The sequence below is a fragment of the Euprymna scolopes genome, chromosome 22 (assembly GCF_053919585.1).
Source record: "Euprymna scolopes isolate OS-2025 chromosome 22, ASM5391958v1, whole genome shotgun sequence".
Taxonomy (NCBI): domain Eukaryota; kingdom Metazoa; phylum Mollusca; class Cephalopoda; order Sepiida; family Sepiolidae; genus Euprymna; species Euprymna scolopes.
Genome location: NC_136503.1, coordinates 116,141,499 through 116,166,026, shown reverse-complemented (window position 1 = coordinate 116,166,026; position 24,528 = coordinate 116,141,499). Strand labels below are relative to the sequence as shown.

Sequence of the window (24,528 nt, the reverse complement as noted above, 5' to 3'; positions counted from 1 at the left end):
GTTTCTGTTTAAAGCACAATTAAACCTTGATATTTTATCATTTTCATCTTAAACGTATATTCAAACCATTATCACCACACAACCAGTAAAGCCAGGCATATAAAATCAACAGTAGGTTTGTTTCTTCTAAATCTCGAGCAACGTTGGGTCTTCCTGCTAATATAATGTATCAGTAAGTTCATACGCTTCGCATGCTTAGTTCAAAAGTTCTTTAGTTTGCAATCAGACAGCATCACATTTCAATAAACGATGTTAACACCTGCCACATAATCAGTCCTAACCCTAACTTGTCTGCCAAATGAATAGATGCCATTGAAGAAAAATGGCAAAATAAAAGTATTGATATTAAGTTATAAGATGGGAGAAGTTCGGAATAATGAGACTATACCATCACACATACAAAAACTGAGACATTCTTCTCTTCAATAAGACCAGACGGTTTATAAGATAGAGACTGGACACTTCTATCTATCCCATGAACCAATAAAAGAAAATAAAGAAGCAAGGAAACTGTATGTAAGCACAATTAGAAGATGATGGACAGATGGTGAGGGTAACAATAAAACAACAAAGGAAAGAGGCCACTGTGATAAGAGACAGATTTATGGGAGGTGAGTTGTATAACAAGATGTTTGTTCACATTACTTTAGATTTAAATTTCTGCATCCACAGCTGATTTCATCATCAGAGATCTTCCATTAATGTTGCAATATTTTTGGCATAATATTGGGTACGATTACAAAGATGAACGATTATATTTATAGCCAGAACGAACCAATCAAGTATCAGAATTGTTGTATAAAATATACTTACTCTCTTTGAAATCTTCATTCATAGCTTTTTGTTTTGACACGAGAAAAGAGAAACTGGATTAATACTATTTTAAATCTGGAATTCTTTATAATTCAAAGCTTCTCTGACTAGATTGATTCTGCTAATTTTTGTTTGATACAACTACATTTAATATTTGCAATTGGATAATTTTCTTTATGATAGTTATTTCTTTTGTCATCCCTTTGTGGGACATTTTTCTATTACTGGAATTGCTCTCCACTTGAGAGAACGCTATTCTAGTATTTCTACTTCAGTCACAGTAAATAGAATTTTGCTTTGAGGAGACAAAAAAAAAAAAAAAAGGATTTTGGTCGGAATTAAAAAAACTGATTACGTTTGAATTTTTATTTTTAATTAATTCCTTCTTCTCAAGATTCTGAATAATAAAAACTATTTTATTATGTTTTTATCATTTGATTACAAAATGGTTTTCTCAATTTATAATTTCTCTTTATTCAGTTTTTTTTTTGTTTTTGTTAGATCTGAAATGATGTTATGTACTTCTACTTTTATAATTTTAGTTCTATTGTCTTTCCCATCAAACAGATAAACATTTAAAATGAATTATTTTATACTTGTATTTTATTTGGTTTCTTGTTATTACTATCATTATACATCGGCTAATTAATTGCCTAGGACTTAAGAAAACAAATAATTATGTCTTGGAGAAATTAATTATGTGCATCAATTGAGAAGGTTTCATTTTTCTGCTTTTAAAGTATTTTGACACACATTGATCTTTAGTTTTGCATTGAAAAGAACAAATACATACATACATATATATACATATATATATATATATATATATATATATATATATATATATATATATATATATTTCTGTAGAAATACATTTTCTTATAATATATACCAATCCTTATTTAAGAAACTCAATGTAATTACAGAGCAATATAGAGAATAAATAACAAAGAGTTATATTCAAAAACTCATGATGTTGACCATCTTATAATTTATTCCTTTAATTCAGTTGACTTATACAATTCTTGAAAGTATCTGTTTCGTAGTGCAAAATCAATCACTTAATTATTATATCAATCAGTGAATCTATTATGACTTTAACTCATCAGAAGAAATAGCAACAATCAATCCGTCAAAAGGAAATGAAGTGTGATTTGACATGATTAAAATCCGAAAATTGGAAGAGAAGCTGTATATACCTTTTTTATTTTTCCATTACGCCATTTTATATTTTATCAAACAAAGTTATAAAACCCAACTATTCGTACTAACAATTTTAATTAATTTATGAATCTTCTACCAAAATGTTATATTTAATAATTAGTAAATTTATTAATTCTAAATTGTGTATACATACTTATGAAAATAATATCAACAAATTATAAACTATTATACATGTTTGTATGTACGAAACTAAACTAAGCTTTAAAAAAGTGATGATTTAAGGGCATAATAGATTCACTGTTTAATATAATAAAGTGATTGATTTTGCGCTACAAAACAGATACTGTCAAGAATTGTATAAGTCAACTGAATTAAAGGAATAAATTATAAGATGGTCAACATCATGAATTTTGGAATATAATTTTTTGTTATTTATTCTCTATATATATATATATATATTTTTTTTTTTCTAAGTTCAAAATGGCGTAATGTAAGCAAACTATCAGATATTTGCAGCTTTTCTTCCAATTTTCGGATTTTTTAATCATGTCCAAACGCATTTTATTTCTTTTTGGTGGATTGATTGTTGCTATTTCTTCTGATGAGTAAAGGGCAAAATAGATTCACTGATTGATATAATAATTGACTGATTGTGTGCAACGAAACAGATACTGTCAAGAATTGTAAGTATCAACCGAATTAAAGGAATAAATTGAAGGAATGATGGTCAACATCATGAAATTTGGAATCTAGACTTTTACCATTCATTCATTATATGCTCTGTAATTACATTGAGCTTTTTAAATAAGGATTGGTATATAAAAAGGAAATATATATGAATAAAGAATATTTCCACATATATATATATATATATATATATATATATATTAGTATTTAGCATAACAATGTTCTTTTGTAAAAAGAACTGAGTCCACTTGGTTACACGTATCATAAACAAATGAACAAATTCTCAGGTTTTACCTTCTCTCTGAGAAGGGGTTAGTTTATTGCTAATCGCCTGGGGCGCCTCTATCAGGAAATGCTGACAGGGATATTCAGGCCTCTTCTGTAAGCACTTATTCTAGTGTGCAAAACCACATCTATGTCTCACCTCCCCTGGAGAAGAGGTAAATAATGTCCTTTAATGGGCAGTTGTGTGTGTGTGTGTGTGTGTGTGTGTGTGTGTGTGTGTGTGTGTGTGTGTGTGTGCGTCCAGCTAAAAGTAAATACCCACAAAACCAATACCCACAAACTTGGTATTTTCTTGATCGGCATTCCACTAGATGAATAATATCTAAAATTTAGAAAAATATTCATTTTTTTAGCCTAAGCTAGCGCAAATTTCTTCAAACGGCAGAGAGGGTTAGTTTTTATTTATACGATTTTATACTAAAGGGAGCTAACTGATGTTTTATCAAGGAGTTCAACAGAAAGATTCCTGATTTCGACATGATACATTTGCCGGTGTTCGGATGTTACATCAGTCAAAGCATGAAAATAACATTTAAGATGAGAGCAATAGTCGAAATAATTCAAATAATATGAGATATTTACGTTATGCCAACTTATTCTTTGAGTAATCTATATAAAAGGAGAGTTATCTGTGTACATCCAAAGAGAGGGATGGGTTGGATGGGCCGGGAAAGAAGAGCATAGAGGGATATAGAAGTTTTAGTATAAATATGCTACACTTTTGCCTGCTAGGTAAACGTACTAGTTTATGAATTCTCAAATGAGTATTACATAGAATTAGATTGCATAGTTTAAACAAATAAATATAAAAGACTACCCACCTTTATAATAGTGTAATTACCAAATGTAGGTGTAACTTAGAGAGAAGAACATTCTTTTAATGTACGATATTTAGATTAAATATGAAAGTCACAGCAACCAACAGAAGCATCATTAAAAAGAAAGATGAAAACTAGTCCCACTCCCTCGTTTCTTTCCAACTCAGTCAATATCCAAACATTTATGCAATTGTTTTTTAATTTTTATTTTTACAAATCTGACATGCCTTCAGTATCATAGTGGTGAGATCGATATATCATAATATTGAAGTCAAGATTTCTATTGCTTTTAGTTATACTAAAAGGATTAATTAATATTGTTACATAGTAGGGACCCTACGCCAGTAAGCAGCGATAAAGTTAGCTAGTGTAAATTTTGATAAAGGTCACATTAATACATGTCAGAGTAACCTAGTGGCAAACACATTTGTACCAAAAAACAGGTGACATGAAGTTGAAACGAGCAACTGCGTGGACAAAACAAATGATATGAAATGATGTCACATTTTTAAGCAAGAGAAACAAAAGGTTATCTAATCAGTTTTACTCTGGAATCCATGCGAATGCAACACAGCGTAATAATGTATAATAATCTAAGGTAAATGTTATTTCCGTATCTGTCCGTCTGCATATCAATTCTCGAGTTAGAAAACTAAATTAAGAAATTAATTTTAGTTATGTAGTCTCTCTCTCTCTCTCTCCCTCTCTCTCTCTCTCTTCCTGTAAGCGCATTCTTTCCAATAAAACCTTGAAGAAAACTAGCCAACATCTTCTTGTGTTTTTCATGAATAAGTTTATTCGTTTAGCTAAACAGACGAGACGATGGACAACCATTAGATAACATGGTTAGTCATGTCACAACGAGAAGTGACTATAAAAACACCCTGGTATAAACATCCAGTGAAAGTATGTATAAAATGAGTTAATTTGGCTTGCTAATGGCTCATGATTGAAAATGTAACACTATATCACATATTTATGAATTCTTGAATGAAATTAACATAGTATAAATAGTGATAGTGGTTGTGACCCAACGGGTCATGGGTAAGTCTAATAATATATAGATATTGAATTGCATAGATTCTGAAAAAAGAAAAGCAACCCAGCTTAAAAATAGCCTGATTACCAAATTGAGACAGACGAAAATTTCTTTTAACGTATATTTAGATTAAATATGAAAGACGCAGCGAACAGAAACGTGATTAAAAAGGAAAATGAATAAGCAGTTCCATCCACCCTCCTCTCTTAAACTCGCCCAGTCTCAAAATATTTATAAAATTGTTTTTTGTTTTTGCTTTTTTTTAGTGGTAGGGAAGGGGACTTCTTTCTCTTTCCACAACAGATGCAATGCTAACAAATAAATTTATTCTTAATTAATTTGACAAAATTTAAAAAATATTAAAATTTTTTTTTTTTTTTTTTTTGTCAAAATGCAACTATTTTCCCTTCATTCTATTTTGGTACCAAGCCGACAATTATCCCAATCACATATTTGTCTGGATTAAATTAGCCGACAACCTCTTCCATCCAACCCTCAGCCCACAAACCCACCAACATGGGTGTTATTTTCTTTTATGAAGAGCACACACACGAATTGATTCAAGAAATAGTGAAGAGAGGTGCATGTGGGGTGAGGGGGGTGAAGTGAAGAATGGTATACATGGGTAACAGACAGAGACCAAAAAAGTCGTAATTGTTCCTCATCTAAAAATAACTACAGACCGATGCTAAGAAAGAAAGCAGTAAAAAAGATGGACAAAATATGCCTCTGCAGTAAACAATGGAGGAACTCATCTGAAGGTCAGTCAGTTAGTTCTGGAAAGTCTTCCGAAATTTAATACAAAAAATGAAAGCCTCCCCATCCCTCTTATAGTTCACCGAAACAAAAAATGGCTGCGGCTAGACTGCGGTAAACTTACTTTATTGTTTGAACATAATGTTACATGGAAAGCAAGAAATAACACTATTTTGAATGGTAAACACAAAAGGTTAATGAGTCTAAGTGAGAAGTTCTAACCGAAACGAGAGATTGGCTCTTGTATGCGCAGAAAAATGATCGATTTAGTCATGTTAGATATTTAAAATTGTGTTCAGCTTCAACCTTGAAATTAGATCCCAGATACGTAATGTAGTTAAGGTCTAGAATATGAGTGTTTAGACACTTTTGCAGTTCAGGCAACTTCTGCAATTAACAAGCAGCAGAGTATTACCAATGTCAACATATGGAAAGGTTTATATGACGTGTGTGCATATTGTGATGTATGGAAATTAAACACAGCCAGTTGAGGACATGCATTGCATGGAGAGAAACGACATTAGAATGCTATGCTGGATGTGTAATGTGTGAGACTTAAAGACAGACTTAATTCTGATGACCTCAGAGGAAGATTAAATCTGGACAGTATAAAGAAATGTGTGCAGAAGAGTAGACTTCAATAATATGGTCACATTGAAAGAATGGAAGAGAGTTCTTGGTTTAGTAGATATAAAACAGTTAAGATAGTAGATCCAGTTTACAAGAGGAGACAAAGTACAACATGGAAGTGGGGGGGGGGTAATAAAAATGGAATTAAGAGAAAAAGAGATGGATAAAACTCTGGCTTTAAATAGGTTAGTTTAGAAGTCAATTTCTAAAATCCAAAGTCTCCTGTTTTACATACATTCTCCTATACTGTTCAGATTTAATCTTCCTCTGAGGTCATCAGATCTAAGCCTGTCTTTAAGACTTACATTACACATCCATCAAATCATTTATTCAATCATATCATTCTCTCCATACAGCACATATCCTTAATCCTCACTGGCCAATTTTTAATTCAATACATCATACTTCATACACATGCCTGATAAATTGATAAATTCTTCCTTTGCGCAACAATGGTAACACTCTGCTAGTTAGTAATGGCTGAAATTTACTGAACTTATTCCATCCACTCCTATCACTTGCAATCAAACTAGCACCTTGTGATCCAATGGTATTACCTAGGTAACAATATTTCTAAACAATTTCAATAGCTTTGTCATCCAAATATAATTTCGCCACATCTGAATTCTCATCCATTAAGTGATGAAGAATACCATAAGAAGATTTATAATAATGAATGGAATGAATAAAATTTAGTGACTTCTGAGGACAGTTTATAACAAGTTTTCATTGAGATCATATATGAAGATGATATTGTAGCCATCCACAGATGGATGTAAACAGTAGTTAATTTTCTGTCATTATAAATACGTACAATTCTTTCGCTTGTTAGGTTTCTTACGTTTTTATATTTCATCATACTTTGTACTCATGCCTGATAGTCTCTTCCTTGCTGGTTAGTGATAGCAGAAGTTCCATGAACTTAGTTCATCCACTTCTAATTCTTGCAATCATATTAACACCAGCTCCTCCCTGTGCTCCAATACCGAAATAAAATGAGTAGCAAAGGCATACACTAAATACAACAGACAAAAAGAACTTGTATTGAAAGAAGGAACTGTGTTACATGAATAGTGGTTTCGTTTGAATAATCTCAGGCAACGCCAGGTTGGGACAGCTAGCACTGAAATAAAGAGAGGCATGAAGCATAAATACAATAAACAAGAAGACTCATAATGAAAGAACGGTGTTAATGCAATACCGGTTTAGTTTGAATAATCCTGAGCAAAGCCAAACCGGGACAGTTAGCATTGAAATAAAATGAGGAGCATAGGTGTGCATCCTAAATACAACAAATAATGTTCTTATGAATAAGTGTGTATTGTATATGCTTTTATATCTACATGTCATTTTGTTCTAACTGGGGATAGGGCATCCAACCGGATGCCAGACATTCACATGCTATCTCATACATTCTAACTGAGAAACCTTTTTAAGATTCTAACTGTCCCTTTACGTCTGAATTGTAACGAAATCTATGTATTTACATTCAGTTTCAAGAAATTTTAGGTTACAACAACATCGTGGATGCTTTTGAGGAACAAAAATTATCACATACTCTTCTTGTGAATTGCCAGGTTACAACAGGTTGAGTTGGTTTTGTTTGGAGAAAGAGAGAAAGGAAGATCGTCTCCCTTTACTATACTAGACAACAAAACAATTGGAGAAAAAAAAAGTTATTTTTAAAATATTCTTTCTTCTTTATCAAAACAAAAATTCTATTTTGAATTTTCTTTAACAGCAACTATCATCACAAAATATTCGTTAATATTTTTATCATCATCATCATCTATTTAACGTCTGTTTTACATGTTGGCAAACGCTGGGCTGTTTTAGAAACTGATTTCCAAATTCACCCATTTTCTTTAGCCTCTTCCAACCCTCATTGGTCAAGTTTCATTTCCATACATCGTCACACTGTATACACATGCTTGATAGCCCTTTCTCTTAGTCAACAGTGGTAACGCTCTGCTGGTTAGTAATGGCAGATGTTTTCTTAACTTGATCAAATTTAGCTGATTTTCATACTCTTAATTGAGACACATGTTCATAAAAACGTCTCTTAATTGGTGATTTAGCCGAGATGATTTGTTGTTGTAACGGCATCCATGCTGATTGGATTGAACGGCTTCTCCCCTGATTGCACCACATCTCAAATCGTAGCGGCCCGTGGATGGTGGTCCTCAGCAAGTTTGTACGAAATGGTTAGCCAATCATGATTCTACTGTTAAATATTTAATCTTCCTTTGAAATCATCTGATCTAAGCTTCTTTCAAGCCTTGCATTACACACTAAGCGTATCATTTTTGTATCTCCATGCAACGCATGTCTAACCCTCACATGCATTCATTTGCATATTCTTTAACAGTGACAAACAAAAACTGAGATATGTTTTGTTTTTTGTCACGATAAAAAAAGTTGTCAGCGGCATCAGCTTATACAGTGATCGATAGGGATCAAAACAAATTCGTACGGCGGTCTAAAAATTGACAATACAACAAAATTAAATAACGTGGAAAAAGAAAATCAAAAGAAAAAAATGAGTTTACACGTTTACACAAAGGGAAAAAAGGGTTTGAGTTATCTTTATATATAACGTTAAATATGTGTACATGTTTATATGAATAAACTACTTAACCGATCATTGTAAATTTTAGAACAGAGTTGCTAGGTGTATTTTATGCAAAGGGAGGGGGGGAACTACTTCGAGAAAATATGTACCTCTGATTTTTGTGAAATTTTAACAATAAATATTAGACATCAATTAATAAATATTCCAGAAATTTCAGTTTCTTTGGAATATTTGAAAATTAAAATATTTCAATTTCTTTTGTAGATTCCTTAAGTTTAATTTTAGACATTTTCTAGAATCAAAACCATGTAATGAATTTTGGTCAAAATTAGAATAAGAATTCTAGGTATAAGGTTTAACAGCATTATACCTTGATTTTAATCTTCTTAAGATTACATAAAAAGTGGTATCAAACTGCTCTGTTTCGTGAAATTAATTTTACCCTTCCTTGGACTGGTATCTAAAGATGTAAAACTAGACGTTAACAGATATTTTCCCTGCCTAATATGATCAGAAAATATGAAGATATGTACATAAAAAAAAAAATAAACACAAAAAATAAAAATACATACTTCAATAGTTTCCAGCCTGGTGAGTGATCTTTTTATAGGCACTGATGAAGGTCTTAAAAAAAATTGATATTCTTTATATTTTCAAATTGTTTTTAACATTCTGAAGTTGCATATGATTGAGGAAGGCCAAAGCAATAGCATGCAAATAAAAACTGAATTTATGAAAATTTGTTTCCAACATTTGATGGCATTAAATGGAACTAGAGCTCTAGTTCTGCACTATTGAGCTATTACAAAAACATCTGTACTAAAAAATAAAAATACTTTAATTAAAACATATAGTATGTTTTATATATATATATATATATATATATATATATTGTTTGCTTCTATAACATACATCTGCTTACTTATAGTTTTTTTTGTGTTCTTTTGTGTTAAAATCAAATCTTTTTTAACACAGAAAAGATCATAAGAAAAATCGAAAAATAAGAAAAGCTACAATCAAGCAGAAGCTTTCTGCTATTTTTAACAATGCTTGCTTAAATAAAAAAAAAAATGGTACCTCACAATTCACACACACACACATGACAACTGTTGCATGCTACTAGTTACTCTTCTCTATGGGACCAGCAAACTTATCTTTCTCTCGCCCTCTTTCCCTATAAGATTCTCAAAATGGTGTAAATCTTTCTTCTTTTTTTTCAGTAAACAAGTGACAAATCATTGAAAATGTACTAGAAGACCAGGCTCTGAGACGAAATAAATTATAATAAAAGTGACTTAAAATATTAGTCTCAGTTTTTTCTTTGGAATTTTATACTTCTATTAAGTTCTTTTATCCAAGATCCCCTAGACACATCATTTCTTTTGCCGTTCCAACATGATATAGGAGACCTTTTAGCTTGTTAAAAACGGGAAAAGTTAAAACCCATTAACTTAGAAGGAATACTTTATGCTAAACCGATGGTTAAATATGGTTAAATTTGTGCTCATTTTTGGTTTGAATACTAATCTCTAATTATCTTTAATTGTGCATCGAATGATAAAGATAATATTTAGTTCGTTGCATCTTATAACAAAGGTCCATACAAACTTTCTACCAGATCGGCCTGATAGTTTCCAAGAAAAAGTGAGAGTAAATGTGTTATTGTAGTGACTAATCCATGTTAATTCCCAACTGTGCATTGAACGGATACCACAATACTTAGTTCACCGCACTTTATCATAAAGGCTGACACAAGATTTTAGTCAGATCGACCTAGTAGTTTCTAAGAAAAAGTTGAACGGACAGACAGACAAAGTATAATATAGATATCCTTATATCCTTCACTTTTAACGTATATTTTTTTCTCCACACAATTCACAGCCGTTTCTTTACTGTCATCACCTCCTCACCATTCATTATTTTTATTTGTTTGATTCTTTTTTTTTTTTTTTCAATCGCCGTATAAAGAAAATGAAAAGTCTTTTAAGGTCAATACTGCGGTCACTCAACATCCAACAACAAAGTAGTAAATCGTCCGATGTTAAATAACACCTGCTGCACCAGGAAAACAAAAGAGAACAAAAACAACAACCAGTAAGGGTGGGGGGTTGGACACGGGTCATGCGGATATGATATCGATGTTATCCAACAACCCCCTTTTCCCAAAACATCCTTTCCAATTCCACAAACTTTCCGACAAAGTTTACATGGAGAAAAAATAACGTCAAACGGAATAAACATATATTTGAATTAGTTAACAAAAATTGTTTAAATAATTTAAGTTTCATCAGTGATGCGGACCGCAGTAAATTATCAGGTTATGGCCATGGATTTCAGGGGTTATCGTAGACCGCCCGATCAGTAAGTATAGATAAATTCATTTGTTTAAAAAATGTTATTTTTCTAAAACAAAAAATTAAAAATATCCAATCTCTTGCTATGGTTTGGATCATTCTATTGCTCCAGACAGTACCTGACTCCTGAGGAGATCCCCTACACATATAGAAGTTAGCTGGATCGAGTACTTTTGGCATTTCTTGGAAGGTAATGCTCAGAGCACTGTCTTACCTTAAAGCGCAAACTCAACTTATATATATATATAACTGCCCCCCTCCAATCTTAGAAAGGTCCTCGTAGACAACATAAAATTTATACAACATGAAAATAATATTAAAAAAATTTTAATTCTTGAAGCGTCATATATTAGAACCCTTCAGCCCACTATAAATGATATTGCATTCGAGAAAAGCAGTAACATTTTAAAATGTCTTGCGTAGTTCGTAATGGACGGATTTTGTTAACAGTGTCCACGAAATTGCTGATTTTAATACTCGAATTTTTAATCGACTTTCCATACACTCTATATATTTTAACTTATCACCGAACGCCGTTTACTGTATATTTTAGTTTTCACTTTTAATTCTCATTTTCACTCCTTTGCACGTTTACTTCAACACCTGAGGATGATTCGTGGACGAATCGAAAGCGCTCGTGACAGCAACAACTATGGAACTTCTATTAATATTTTTGATTTTGAAACAAAAAAAGATTATACGGAAAATCGAAAAATTAAAAAAAAAAAAAAAAGAAACATAAAACAAAAGGTCTCCGTTGCATTTAATAATATTTGCTTGAATATATATATATATATATATATATATATATATATATATATATATATATATGTCTTGGAAGTTTTTTTTTTTCACCTTTAAAATATATATATATAAATATATATATACTCTTATAAATTCATTTTTCTTTTGTGTGTATTGATATTCATATTAAAACCCCTCTTTTCTATTTATTTAAAAAGAAAATACAATTTTCTTATATATGGGCTGTGGAAATGCATTCACTAGCAAAAGATCTAGCTATTTTGCATATTCTTTTAGACGTTCATTTTAATTAATTCCCAATTAGTTTTTTCGGTTTTCTTATGGGATAATCATATTTAGTTAACTATTACGTGTAATTATATTCATGCAGATATTCTACATGATTTATACTTGCATAATATTTGTGTAAAAAGTTTACCGTAAACACAAAATTGTTTCCATAATATTTTTGTTTAATCTATCTATCTATATATCTATAAAAGTGGACGTGTCTGTGTGTCTGTCTGTACATTTCCCTACGCAATAACTGTCAATTTTTAGTCTACAGACTCGAAATTTGATATACAGGGTACTGAGATTTGGAAAAATCTATGTGATCGGGTTTTCGGCCAGAAATTTGGCGATTAAGGGGTCAAAGTTCAACGATTTGACCTTTGAGAACTCTACCAAACTCCTCCGACAATTTTGGGTCAAAAGACTTGAAATTTTAGATATAGGTTCCTTGGACATGGATCTAACTTAATAATTTGATTTGAGCCCAAAACAATAAATTTTAAGGGGTCATAATAGGGGTCAAATCTAAAATAATTGACGGTTTTTATTTTTATTTTTTTTCTCAGCATACACCTCCAAACACCCGGGCAACGCCAGGCACCCATACTAGTCTATCTATAAAAGTGAACGTGTCTGTGTGTCTGTCTGTGTACATTTCCCTACGTAATAACTTTGTCAATTTTAAGTGTACAAGAGTCGAAATTTGATATACAGGGTACTGACATTTGGGAAAATCTTTGTGATCGGTTTTTGGCCAGAAATTTGGCTGTTAAGGGGTCAAAGTTCAACGATTTGACTTTTGAGAACTCTACCAAACTCCTCTGACAATTTTAGGTCTAAACACTTGAAATTTTAGATATAGGCTACTTGGGCATGGATCTAACTTAATAACTTGATTTGAGCCCAACCCAATAAATGTTAAGGGGTCATAATAGGGGTCAAAGTTTAAAAAATTGACCGCTTTTTTTTTTTTTTTGGCTTAACATACACCTCCAAACACCCGGGCAACGCCGGGCTGAAATGCTAGTATATATATATATATATATATATATATATATATATATATATATATATATAAGGCAAAAAGCAACTCGAGGATAAGGATTAATAAAATTGTCAGTTGGATAATATGAATAGAATGTACAAAATTTGATTAGATAAGAGGATGGCTTCACAAGTATTTGTTGCCATTTGACTTGAATATGACCATGTTAAAATCTGTAGAAACTATGTTTATGGAAATTCTGTATGATTTTAGAAAAAGTGGGGGAGAAAATCTTTTCTTTCTCAGAGGAGACGTTGGTAGTCTTTCTATATTCTACCATTATTTTCATGGAAAATGCTCGACTGAGTTCCAATCTGTGCTTCCTCTTTGTAAGACATTCACAGCAAGTACTTGTCTTACTACCAAAATTACAAAGAATTTTCATTTCTTTCTCTACATGCCTAGCATCAAAGAAAATTTCCATGAACAGAGTTTCTTTTCAAGAACTTTCTGTCTGTGAAACACATTACCATGGGACTGCTTTTCTGCAGGCTACAACATGGCAGTCTTCAAATCCGATGCCCATCTATCCATCTCATTAACTCTTATTCTCGACTGGTTTTCGGTATGGGAACAGTAAAAAAAAAAATTACTTAAAAAAATAAAGTGTTCATGCTATATTTCTAAGATAATAAGCAACTCAATTTCTCATCTCCAATAAAAATTGAGACTTCTTTACAGAAAAAAGTTAATTAATCAATTAATCTCGACAACATGTTTCCAGGAGAACACATCAAAGCTGTAAAATATGTTTTTTTAAATAATATTCAATACTAATGTAATTATGGTAGAAAGAATGGATTGCTTGGATAGCGTTGGGAGCTTTCAGATGAGATCTTTTCTTTTTAATCTGAACTTATCAAAAGTTTTAAAAAGTAGTAATGACAGAAGTTTCCTGAACTGACCCCATCCACTCTTAACACTTTAACAAACTATCACCTGCACCACCCTGTGCTCCAATATTATCATCTGAGTACCAAAACTTCTCAATAGCTTCACCATTTAAATATGAAATGTAAAAGGTGGACGTTGGATTTTACTTTTGCCAACCTCATAACTCTTGCTTTTCTTAATTTGTCCTTTAGTTCTTACATTCCATGAGCAATGTTTCTGACAGGGGAGGAGGATTTGCTGTTTTCTGGGTTGGAATCTATCCATCTAACATTTATCTTGGTTCTTGACCTTGAAGTAGTGTTTTTCTAATTCCTTACATCAACTGGCTTCATGCCTTGTCTGGAGCGATTTCCACAAAAAAATACTTTCTTTCCGTCTTAGTTCGCATTCATCTCCCCTGTACAATGGCTGACACATTATGAACAATTCAAAACATGTCAATAATAGAATTGTAAGTTTTCACAAAAACATATAAAGACCACTGGAAAGCACAATGGCTGAAATGTTGTGAACATAGCAACAACCAAGATGAGAATAACAGTAAAAAAATTTAAAAAAAAAAAAAAAAACGTTTAAACAATAATAATAATAAAATATAGATAATAATAAATCAACTATATATATAAAAAAAAAACTTACCTTTTATGTGTATTTCAAGGTAGATTTTTAGGGTTATTTTTCTCTGCATCCAATTTCATGTGATGCTTTTTCAAAATAATATTCCCTATTGATTAAAAAAAAAGAAATTGATATTTAAAATTTGTTTTTCATTTATTTTTACAAATTCATTTTTTTTTTTGTTCAAAATAATTAAAATGGTTTTTGAAAATATTATTTTAAGAGAAAAGCTTGACTAATTTTAGGAGCTGCTGCTGCAGGATTGTGTGTACAAATGAAACTGCAGTACAATGTTAAAAGACGAGCAGAAGGTTTTTTATATTACAATATATATGATGGAATCTCCATCGATTTCGTCTAACAATTTAATGATCAGTTCGGATATTGCTGTTGAAGATTACATTTAAGTCCAGCGAGTAATCTACAAACAAGACTGCAAATCGGGCATGAGTGATGACTGCCGAAGATAGTTGCTGTTCGTGTGGCACAGGTATTGGTTCTTTATTGTTTTTCCTTCAGTTTGTTGATAGGATTTCCTTAAAAAATCTTGATTTCCTTCTGGCACATGCGTCTCCATTTATTTCTATCAAATGCCAAGTTCTCAAAAGAGAATATTGAGGGTTGAAAAATTGTACTAAAGGTTGTCCTTGTATCAGAGCCAGGATCTGCCAGTCTTTTATTTACTGCTTTTAAGCTCACTCATCATACATCAGAATCTTTGGTATACATTCATCACTCATTCTGACGACGTAGACCATTTAAGCTGTGACTGGATAAGCAACGTTTCGATACCCCCAATCTTATATTTTTCAAAAAGTTCATAATTTGGAAATTTACTTTTAAGTGTGTAGCCACATATAGAACGAAGGCATTGTTTATGGAATACAGTAAGTTTATTTATCTGTGACTAGTGGAAGCATTGTGAGAACAACTGCTTTATAAATCTGAATCTTGGTATTTAATCTGATACCTCTATCATTCCATAGACAATGGCGGAGTTTAGCAAAGGCATTAAACACCTTGGCTATCCAGTTGACAATTTCATCATCCAGCAGTGCACCCGAGTTCACTGCACTCCCCAAAAATGTGAACGATGTAACATACTTAAGTTTTTGCCATTCACTGTTATGGGGACAGTTGGAAATTGATGAACGAAGTTTGCTTGACGCCTTTGTCCTGCTTTGGTGTAGTAGGAGGTTGATGCACATCTCAGTTGTCTTTATGCTGATTGGAAGTCCAAAAGCCTTACAAAACTTTGTGAAACGATTCATTAGTTCCTGAGCGTCTTCCAGAAATTTTGCAACATAGGCAGCATCATCTGCATATAGATCACGAATGATACTCGATCAAACCTTGGTTTTAGCTTTGAATCGTTAATGGTTGAAGAGACCACTGTTTGTGGTTAGATCTACTGACTTTCAACTCAATAATTGTTGGTTTGATCTCAGGCTTGGAATGAGTGCTGGTCTAGCCACACTGAAGAACTGTGATACAGCAAAACGGTCTGTCTGCGAATATATATGTAAATCTAATATATAAAAGGCAAAATATATGTGTGTGTGTTTGCATTTTTCACAAATTGTTTCAAAGATCGATGTCTCGGACAACAAATATCAAAAAATTGGCCAAAAAGATTAATTCTTTCACCATCAACTGGACCGTTATCTGTAAGAAGGGGTCCATTTTTACTGTCGACATTTTTACAAGTCATTCAAGCCTCATGTGAACGACGTTGCATAAAACGTTATTTCGAATGCCCATGGTGTCACAATCGTGGTGGGTGCATCGATAACACCGTTTGCTTTTTTTCACCTCCTTTTCCTCTTGCGTGTTATGGGTTCAAGCCTGCCTACTACTCCTATTTATATTTTTTGCGCTCGCACGGGTACTCACTGCTACTTTGAGTTGTTTTAATTCATATATATCTTGTTTTCTTTAGGGCTTTGGTTGCTCAATCAACCCCCTTACATACACCTTGACACACTGGGCAACGCCGGGAACCCAGGCTAGTCTATATATAAATCTGAAAGTTTTTTTTTCCATCTATCTTAACTATATTATCAAAATGGTCTATCCTTATTTAATCCTATGATACAAACTTCACATTCGAACAGTTTTAGGCATTTTTAACAGTTTTTAATAAATAATTATTCTGTATTATACATTTGCACTTATCACTGTCATATATACAAAATATTTTTGTTTATAGTAAAAATGTTTCATCTCGCGGTGATGCTGAGAACAGATACTACACTATGAAAAATTTATTATTTCAAAAAATATACATTCTTCAAAACAAATTAGGCACAGAGCCATTCAAAAGTGTGGAGGAGGGGTGTCTATAGTCATCCTTGTCACTGTACCTAATATTTGTATATCATTTTTTTAGCTAGAATCTTCAATCACCATAATACCACATTTACTTCAGGGGTCGTCCTACTTAAAATTCCCAAATTGTTTTTGTTTTTTTTTTTGGAGGGGGGTTCTATTATTGAACAAAGTTATCCGTTTTTAGTTGCATTAAAAAGAAAAGATTTTTTAAAAGTATTTGTGTGCATGTGTGAGTGTATGTGCTTGGTAAAATCCTAAGATACCGAACCTATCATTATGGATTATGGAATATGTATTTTACACAACAGGGTGAGTAAAGTGGGCACATTAGTTTTGTAAGCTGTACTATTTAAGAGTGGGGAAGGACACTGAAACCATACACCTTCCTCAAAAAAGAAAAAAAAATATTAAAATTGAAAACTAATGCTAAATTTAGAAGTTATACCCTTGAGACAGGTATTCTATCATAAACAGAGCTTTCCTGCATTGTCAAGATATCGTTAAGATGAAGAAAATGAAAACGATAAAGTTACACACTTCACCTGAACAATGTGCACACCAAGCTGTATACTTATTTATACTAATGTTGCGATGGTGAATTGGAATCAAGAATCAAAACTTTTTGGAGAAATTAGAATCGGAAAAATTTGTGCTTATTTTACAATATCAAAAACGATTCTTTTAATTTGTTGTCTAATGTTTGCTTTTGTTTAAAACATAATTTTCCATTGCTGATAGTAATAAGAATGGCAAATACATTATGATTTCAAACTATAGATCCCCCTCCCCCAAGAGGGTTTTACGTTTGTGAAAGTAAATCCAAGGCGTGGTTATTAAGAAAAGTGCAAACGGACGAACGGGCGTGAATTACTAGGTCCAATCCCCCCTTTGTCGGGGGACCAACAATTCCAACTAAATATTTAGTGATTTATAAATAATCAGAATCAGCCATAGTATTGGAATTTGGAAAAAAAATATTGGAAACATCAATCCAACTATTTTATATATATACTTAGTGATTAACAGACAATTTTGTTCAATCACAGCTCTTTAGTGTGGCTAGATGAGTGAGTTCTCCAAACTGAGATACGAAACCTGTCATTAGTCACGATCACTTACCCCTATTTATAGAAAAATTATATTATTTATATGTTTACATATGCATTATTGTTAGGAATCAATTTAAAAAAAAAAAAAAAAGAAATAATAGAGTTATTGAGAAGAGCACGTCGGTTATGACAGTTTAAGAGATAAAAAAAAGTCCCTCTCCATAACATTTCAAATAATCAATAATCAGCAGCTTCTACATTACCATTTAATCTGTAAGTTGTTAAATAAATGTGTTAAAGATTATATTTCATCCGTTTGTCATTTTTCTTTTAGTGATTATGAAACCAATAACGCATATTATCATAACAACTATTGACTGCCTAGAGTGGTCTATTCTTTCACTAATAACTGCACACAATCGCTAGGTGGCAACCATCAATTTCCCTTACATCCACACACACACACACACACACATCTATAACAACCAAAAATCCTCTCTCTATATAAATAGATATGAACAGATAGACGTGATCATAAAACTTCAGACATTTTTAAAACATCAAGGATAAAAGTAGATCTTAAAGTAAGCGGGGGAAAAAAAACAATCTACCTTTTAGATAATCAATATTTGAATGTCCATTAAGTGAATATCGATTATCTACAACCACATTTCAGCGATAGACTTTATCCTCTCTCCTCAACCATACACACACATATATATGATTATGTATGTGAGGCATGCGTGCCGTGAGCAATTACTCACGTGTAGGCAGTAAATGTGGATTTATAAAGCAAAGACAAGCATCCTATTGTGTTTCTGATTCTATATCCGAAGTAAAGTGTATTCTTATAACTATGGATCTTTAAAGTGACAGGAGAATTGTGTTTACATCTCAGATGTAAGTCATAATCATTTATGATAGGTGAGGAATTGTGTTTGTTTTGTGACATATCAACCCTTTTCCACCCATTGAACTCTGAATCCAGTCATTTTGAGAAAAGTTATTGCTCTTCAAATTCATCTTTTACTTTTTTTTATTCACTCCAAGCAAGGCACACTGCCACTACAACATAAATGATTGTGAATTAGTGTCTATACCTACAAGGGCATCTTAAATTTTTTAAGGTTGTACAGAGAGATGTTCACATTATATTTAAATTTCTACAATTTCTTAGAGCCAGGAAAAAAGGGAGTAGTGAGGGAATTCCATGTTGTCAGAGTAGAAAACCTTCCAGCTTCTAGAGACCTCTACAGTTAAGAGGTAGAATTTTGTTGTCAAGTCAGTCATGGATATTTACATCGACAGGCAGCAGTGTAGCAAATTTGTCAGAGCACATTTCATTAAAGTAATTGTAAAAAAAAAGCACAGGGAAGCAACAATGTGGTGATGGGACAGAGGATGGAGCTTGGTAGACAGTGTGTGAACTATTAGATTATCGACTGTTTTTGAACCCTGTCTAAGAGGGAGAAACTAGTGGTTGATACAACAGCCCAGACCTGGCAACAATACTCCATGCATGGGCGAATGGTGGCCTTGTAAAGATACAAGATATTGCCAGGTGTGAAAAATTTTCTAGCACAGTAGAGGGAGTCCACCTTCCTTGTAACAGTCTTGGTAATGTATTCTATGTATTTGTTTTCATTCATGTTACTTGTGAATCTTAGGCTGATGGATTTGAATATTGGAGTCTCCAGTAGAGTACTGTTTGCCATGATAGGTGTAAAGGTTTCTTGTAATTATTAAAGGAAAGAAGCTTAATCTGAGTAGCATTGAATGTTACCATTCATTTATGGTCCCTACTTCACTACATACCGGAGTTCGGATTCTAAAGATTCAACCATGACTGGCCAATAAGCAAAGAATTCAAAAGAGGACAAGAATTGTACTTTTTGCCCTCTTCCCATCAAATAGATTGCCTAATAAATGAATGAATAAGCAATGTGTCTGAGCCAATCAAATTCGTTCAAAAATACTGATTCACTGGGTTGGTTTTAACTAGTTAATTACAATACAAATATATATATATATATATATATATATATATATATATATATATATATGGCATAATCACGTTGACATACCGGTTCTCGTTAGATCACCGAAGTTAAGCAATGTTGAGTCTAGTTAGTACCAGATGGGTGAACAATTTGGGAATTCTAGGTGCTGTATGTAGGAGGACATCAACACCTCCCTGCAAGAGTTGCAAAAAACCTAGCATCATCATCTCACCTAATGGGGATATACATGCGCTTGAGGAACCGTTTGTAAATTCCATACTCCCATGGAAGAATCTGGTGAAACCCACATATGGTTAGTGCCATTTCCATTTTTTCATCATTTATCAGTGAAAATTGAAAAATATCTCTGCGATAGGTGTGCTGGTACTGCTTATCTGATTAAAGACATACACTGTACTGACTTCTCTGTGAACGGTCTGCATAAATTGGAAGTAGTGAATTAATTTTGCTATCTTTACCTGTGTTAGTGGAGATGTGAATTCGATCTTGCATGTACAAACTTCATGGGAGAAGTTCTTGGAGTTTCCCCCCATCTTAATGTGTCATTCATTCTCACTTATTACTTGTGGTTTACAACAGCACAAATGTCTGTAGTAATATCTTACATGCAAGTGGATGCTGAGCCTCCCCTAGTTCAGTCTTCTTGTGGATGCAGAGGATTCAAATACAGGGTGGAACGATGAAATTGTCGCCCTAAAGAAAACAATGCAACAACTTTATTTTAAAACTTATTAAAAAATCAATTCAGGTAACTTGATTATGTAGTAGAGCTGACATCTATGCAGTGTAGCTGCCTTCAGCCTCAATCACCACCTCGATTCGGGTCCGAAACTGGAAGCATGACTTTTCCACAAGTGTCAGCTGGAGCTTGGCGAATACTTGGTGGATGGCAGCAGTCAGGCTGGCTTTGGTGTTGTGGAGGTCATATTGGTGATGTTCTTGATATATGACTAAACAAAGTAGTTCAGCAGCTTTAGGTCAGCCGAAGGGGGCCAGTGAGAGAAAGAAGGGTACAAAGCCATAGCACTCTTTCTGAAGCCAAGCCTGGGTCTCTTTGGACTTGTGGGTCAGCGCCGAGTCCTGCCACGACACCCAGGGTCTGCCAGCAGCCACGGGGTTGCACCAGGGGATCACCACACTCTTCAGCACATCCAGGTACACTTTGGTGTTGACTTTCAAACTTCAAAGATGTGAGGTGGCATGATGTGGCCCTCACTGGAAACCACATCAAAGACCATAACTGTGGCTGGAAACTTTGTTTTCATCACTTTAGGCACATCCTTGTTATTCGTGGCAATCCAGCGATGCATTTTGAGGGTGCTGGTAATGGTCCTTTTGTCATAATTTGGATCGGTAGCGAGCAGGAGTTGTAGCTGTGCATCTCCAGTCTCGCTCGTTGAACATCGTGTCACTTTCAGACATAACAGAATGATCCTATCGCTCTTGGAATTTGTACACAACTGACCAACTAGTAAATGATCTGCAACAAAAAAAGAAAACTGGTTTTCATCAAACGGAAATGGAATAATGTCGTCTTTTCTAGAGTGACAATTTTATCGTTCCACTCTGTAGTTATAGTTTGGTGAATTTGTTATGTACATCTTAACAACAGAGTTGGATCTAACTCCCAGCTATTGTGGTTGGAGGTGTCCAAATTGGATTCAGTTCTGAAACTGCTTACCGTGGTATGAACATGTTGGAAAAAACACTCCGATTGAATAGACAGATGTACACACATCTCAATCAGGAGAAGCAAGGAAAAGGCCAAGAAAGGCTTGGAATGACTTACTCAAACATGACTGAATGGTAGTTTCATGGAAAAACTTAGAAAGAAGTGAAGCATAAGAAACATAAATCACGAGGAAAGTTAATTAAAAACCTTTTGCACGAATAAGCATTTTCTTTCCGGATATACGATGGTATGGACAGATTGAAAAAAAAAAAAACACTGGTTGAATAAACAGATGTACACAAATTTCAATTAAGGGTAAGCAAAGAAAAGGGCAAGAAAGACTTGGAATGACTCAATGATAACCTGAAGCAATGGCACACTAAAATCAAAAATCAAAAGTAAATGATAGAGTTTTGTGAGCGTTTTACCACCTTAACCTGGCGTTCACTCTTACTTATTAATTTTGATAGAGCTGACAACACCTACGTCAAAATAGAAATTTTAGGAAGCCTAAGAAAGAGATTTTTTTTTTTTAAAGAAGACAATTTTTAAAGACATGGACAAGCTTTTGACTTTTTCAAGTCTTTTCAACTACTGATGTTTTCCTTTTTCTTACAATTTCTATATTGTAATTTGAATATGAAACAATGTTTCTGAAGTGCCAATATTGTATTTCATTAGCCATGCATGGCACAAGGGCAATGCAACTGTGAGTAACATCTCAACAAACTACAATCCATGAGATATTTATATTTTTGACAGAAATGATGAATAAAAACACCTCAATACTTATATATTAGGCTTACCTTCCATAAATATATTTGAAAATGTATTTTTACATATACAGTATAATCATGTTGACACACCAGTTTCCGTTAGATCTATTGATATTAAGCAACGTTGAGCCTTGTCAATACTAAAATGGGTGACCATTTGGGAATTCCAGGTGTTGTATATGCTCTCCACTTATCTTGGCATTGCTTCCAGTCGTCTAGCATTTCTAGCCACTGGACTTAAGCAGTGCCGATTCAGGAGGTGTGTTTTGGATTGCACAACCCTTGCCTCACAATTAATCGTGCAGCTACCCTTGCAGGAGGTATCCATTGTCTCTTGAGACTGTTCAGAGGCATCAATACATAAGTAATAACCTCTATGTGATACTGCAGGAAGTGATGTACAGTTTTTATCTGTTATCAGCTGATTTTTTTTCATTTATATATAAATATATGTATATGACAAAGTTAGAAATATAGGAAAGTATATTATTATAAGGTCCAAAAATTTAATATTAACAAAGATTTAGTGTACGATCGTTTCTGAGACAAAATGTTTATTATTGAGTCTTTTTATGAGTATAAATTAGAAATCATCAAACATTTCGACAATTGTCCAGTCAGACAGTCGAGTCTTCAATGGACTCCAGAAACCTTATAAACAGAATTCACAACTATATTAAAACAACAAAATTAATCCATATTATTATTATTTTTAACATGCCTGGCTTAAAAAAGCACTGTAAATTCTTGTTTGTTTGTTTTTTTTGATAATTTCTAACAATAGTTAACAGAAAAAGATTAAAAAAAAAAAGAAAGCAAATAAACAACAAATAAATGTTATCAAAAAGGAATAAAAATTACTTTTCTAATTACTTGGATGAGTTTTTTCTTAATTTTTGTTTTAAATTATTTTCAAGTGTTTTTTTTTAATTTCAATCAAAAAGTTAGGTCAAATATGGCTTTGACCCATGACCAATTGGCATCATGGATCTAGGTCGTTCTAAATCCCAGGATTTCCCATTGTTTCTCTTTCCTGCTTGCCTGGATACACCCTAAGTCGCCTTCCCTGGGATTGACCCATTGTCCCTTTGATCGCCCGGGACTTCCATTGTGCTTGCCTGGATACAGTGATCGCCCGAACCTCTCCTTAACACCGTTTCCAAACTTTAATAATTTTTTTTTATTGTACTTTTCTCTTTTCAATTCAATCGAAAAGTAAATCTAAATGGAACCGTTATTTTCTACTAATCCTTGAAAACTGAGTTAAACAGAAAAAAGTGTCTGTGGCAAATTCTTGCAAAGGGTCGTCTGTTATTTTGAAATAGATAAAATTCCTTATAAGTTTATCGGGTTTGTAAAATGCAATAAAAACATAAGTATCTATTAACTATTTCTTGTAAATTAAGTTAGCAGAAAATGGATCTGCAGAAAATTCTGGTAGGTGTTATCAGCCATTTTGAAAACCAAGTTAAGATCCATCGCACTTTCATCAGATTATTAAAATGCAATAAAAAAAAAATGCTATAAAACGCTTTAAAGTACAAAAAAAAGCTTATCCAAGTAGGTAGAAAAATAACTTTTATTGCCTTTGGTAACATTTCTTTATATGGCGTGGATATTTTCTTTTTGTAGAAACAAACCAAAGTAGTACACAAACAAACTCTTAAGGCAATCTAACTTTCTAACAGTATATAGATGAATGCATATATAGTTTGTGCTTGATGCAACATGCTTTTATTTGAGGCGCTTTCAATCGTGAGTCTTCAGTTTTCTCAATGATATAAGACGTCTGTTTTATTTTTTAGTTGTAAGGCATTCACGATAGTAACATTTTACCAAAACTGAGGATGAAAATGGCAACAATATTTTTGTTTATGAACTCGCAGAACACAAGACTTTGCCGATTTGATCACATTGAAACAATGGATGAGAGTTCTTGTGCTAGTAGATGTAAAACAATTGAGCA

At 33.0% G+C, this 24,528-nt stretch overlaps 2 protein-coding genes and 1 long non-coding RNA gene across 7 annotated transcripts in view; 1 reads left to right on the top strand and 2 right to left on the bottom strand.

Annotated features, from left to right (window-relative positions):
* Positions 1 to 24,528, bottom strand: part of LOC145243682 (integrator complex subunit 13-like) — a 1,170,185-nt gene that overhangs the window by 931,423 nt on the left and 214,234 nt on the right. The gene's annotated exons all lie outside the window — the stretch shown is intronic.
* Positions 1 to 24,528, bottom strand: part of LOC145243684 (uncharacterized) — a 701,194-nt gene that overhangs the window by 489,609 nt on the left and 187,057 nt on the right. For all 3 annotated transcript variants that reach the window (XR_013862938.1, XR_013862937.1, XR_013862936.1), the window contains exon 3: positions 14,735 to 14,819. This is a non-coding gene — a long non-coding RNA (uncharacterized LOC145243684). The remainder of the gene's footprint in view (positions 1 to 14,734; positions 14,820 to 24,528) is intronic.
* The window catches only part of LOC145243683 (FMRFamide-activated amiloride-sensitive sodium channel-like), a 531,594-nt gene that overhangs the window by 356,410 nt on the left and 150,656 nt on the right, over positions 1 to 24,528 (top strand). Inside the window, exon 1 of one of the 3 annotated variants that reach the window (XM_080106739.1) lies at positions 9,841 to 11,125. The exons of the other annotated variants lie outside the window; for them this stretch is intronic. Within the exon in view, the coding sequence (XP_079962865.1) occupies positions 11,058 to 11,125 (68 nt within the window). The 5' untranslated portion in view covers positions 9,841 to 11,057. Of the gene's footprint in view, positions 1 to 9,840; positions 11,126 to 24,528 lie in introns of those variants that run through there. 3 annotated transcript variants of the gene reach the window in all.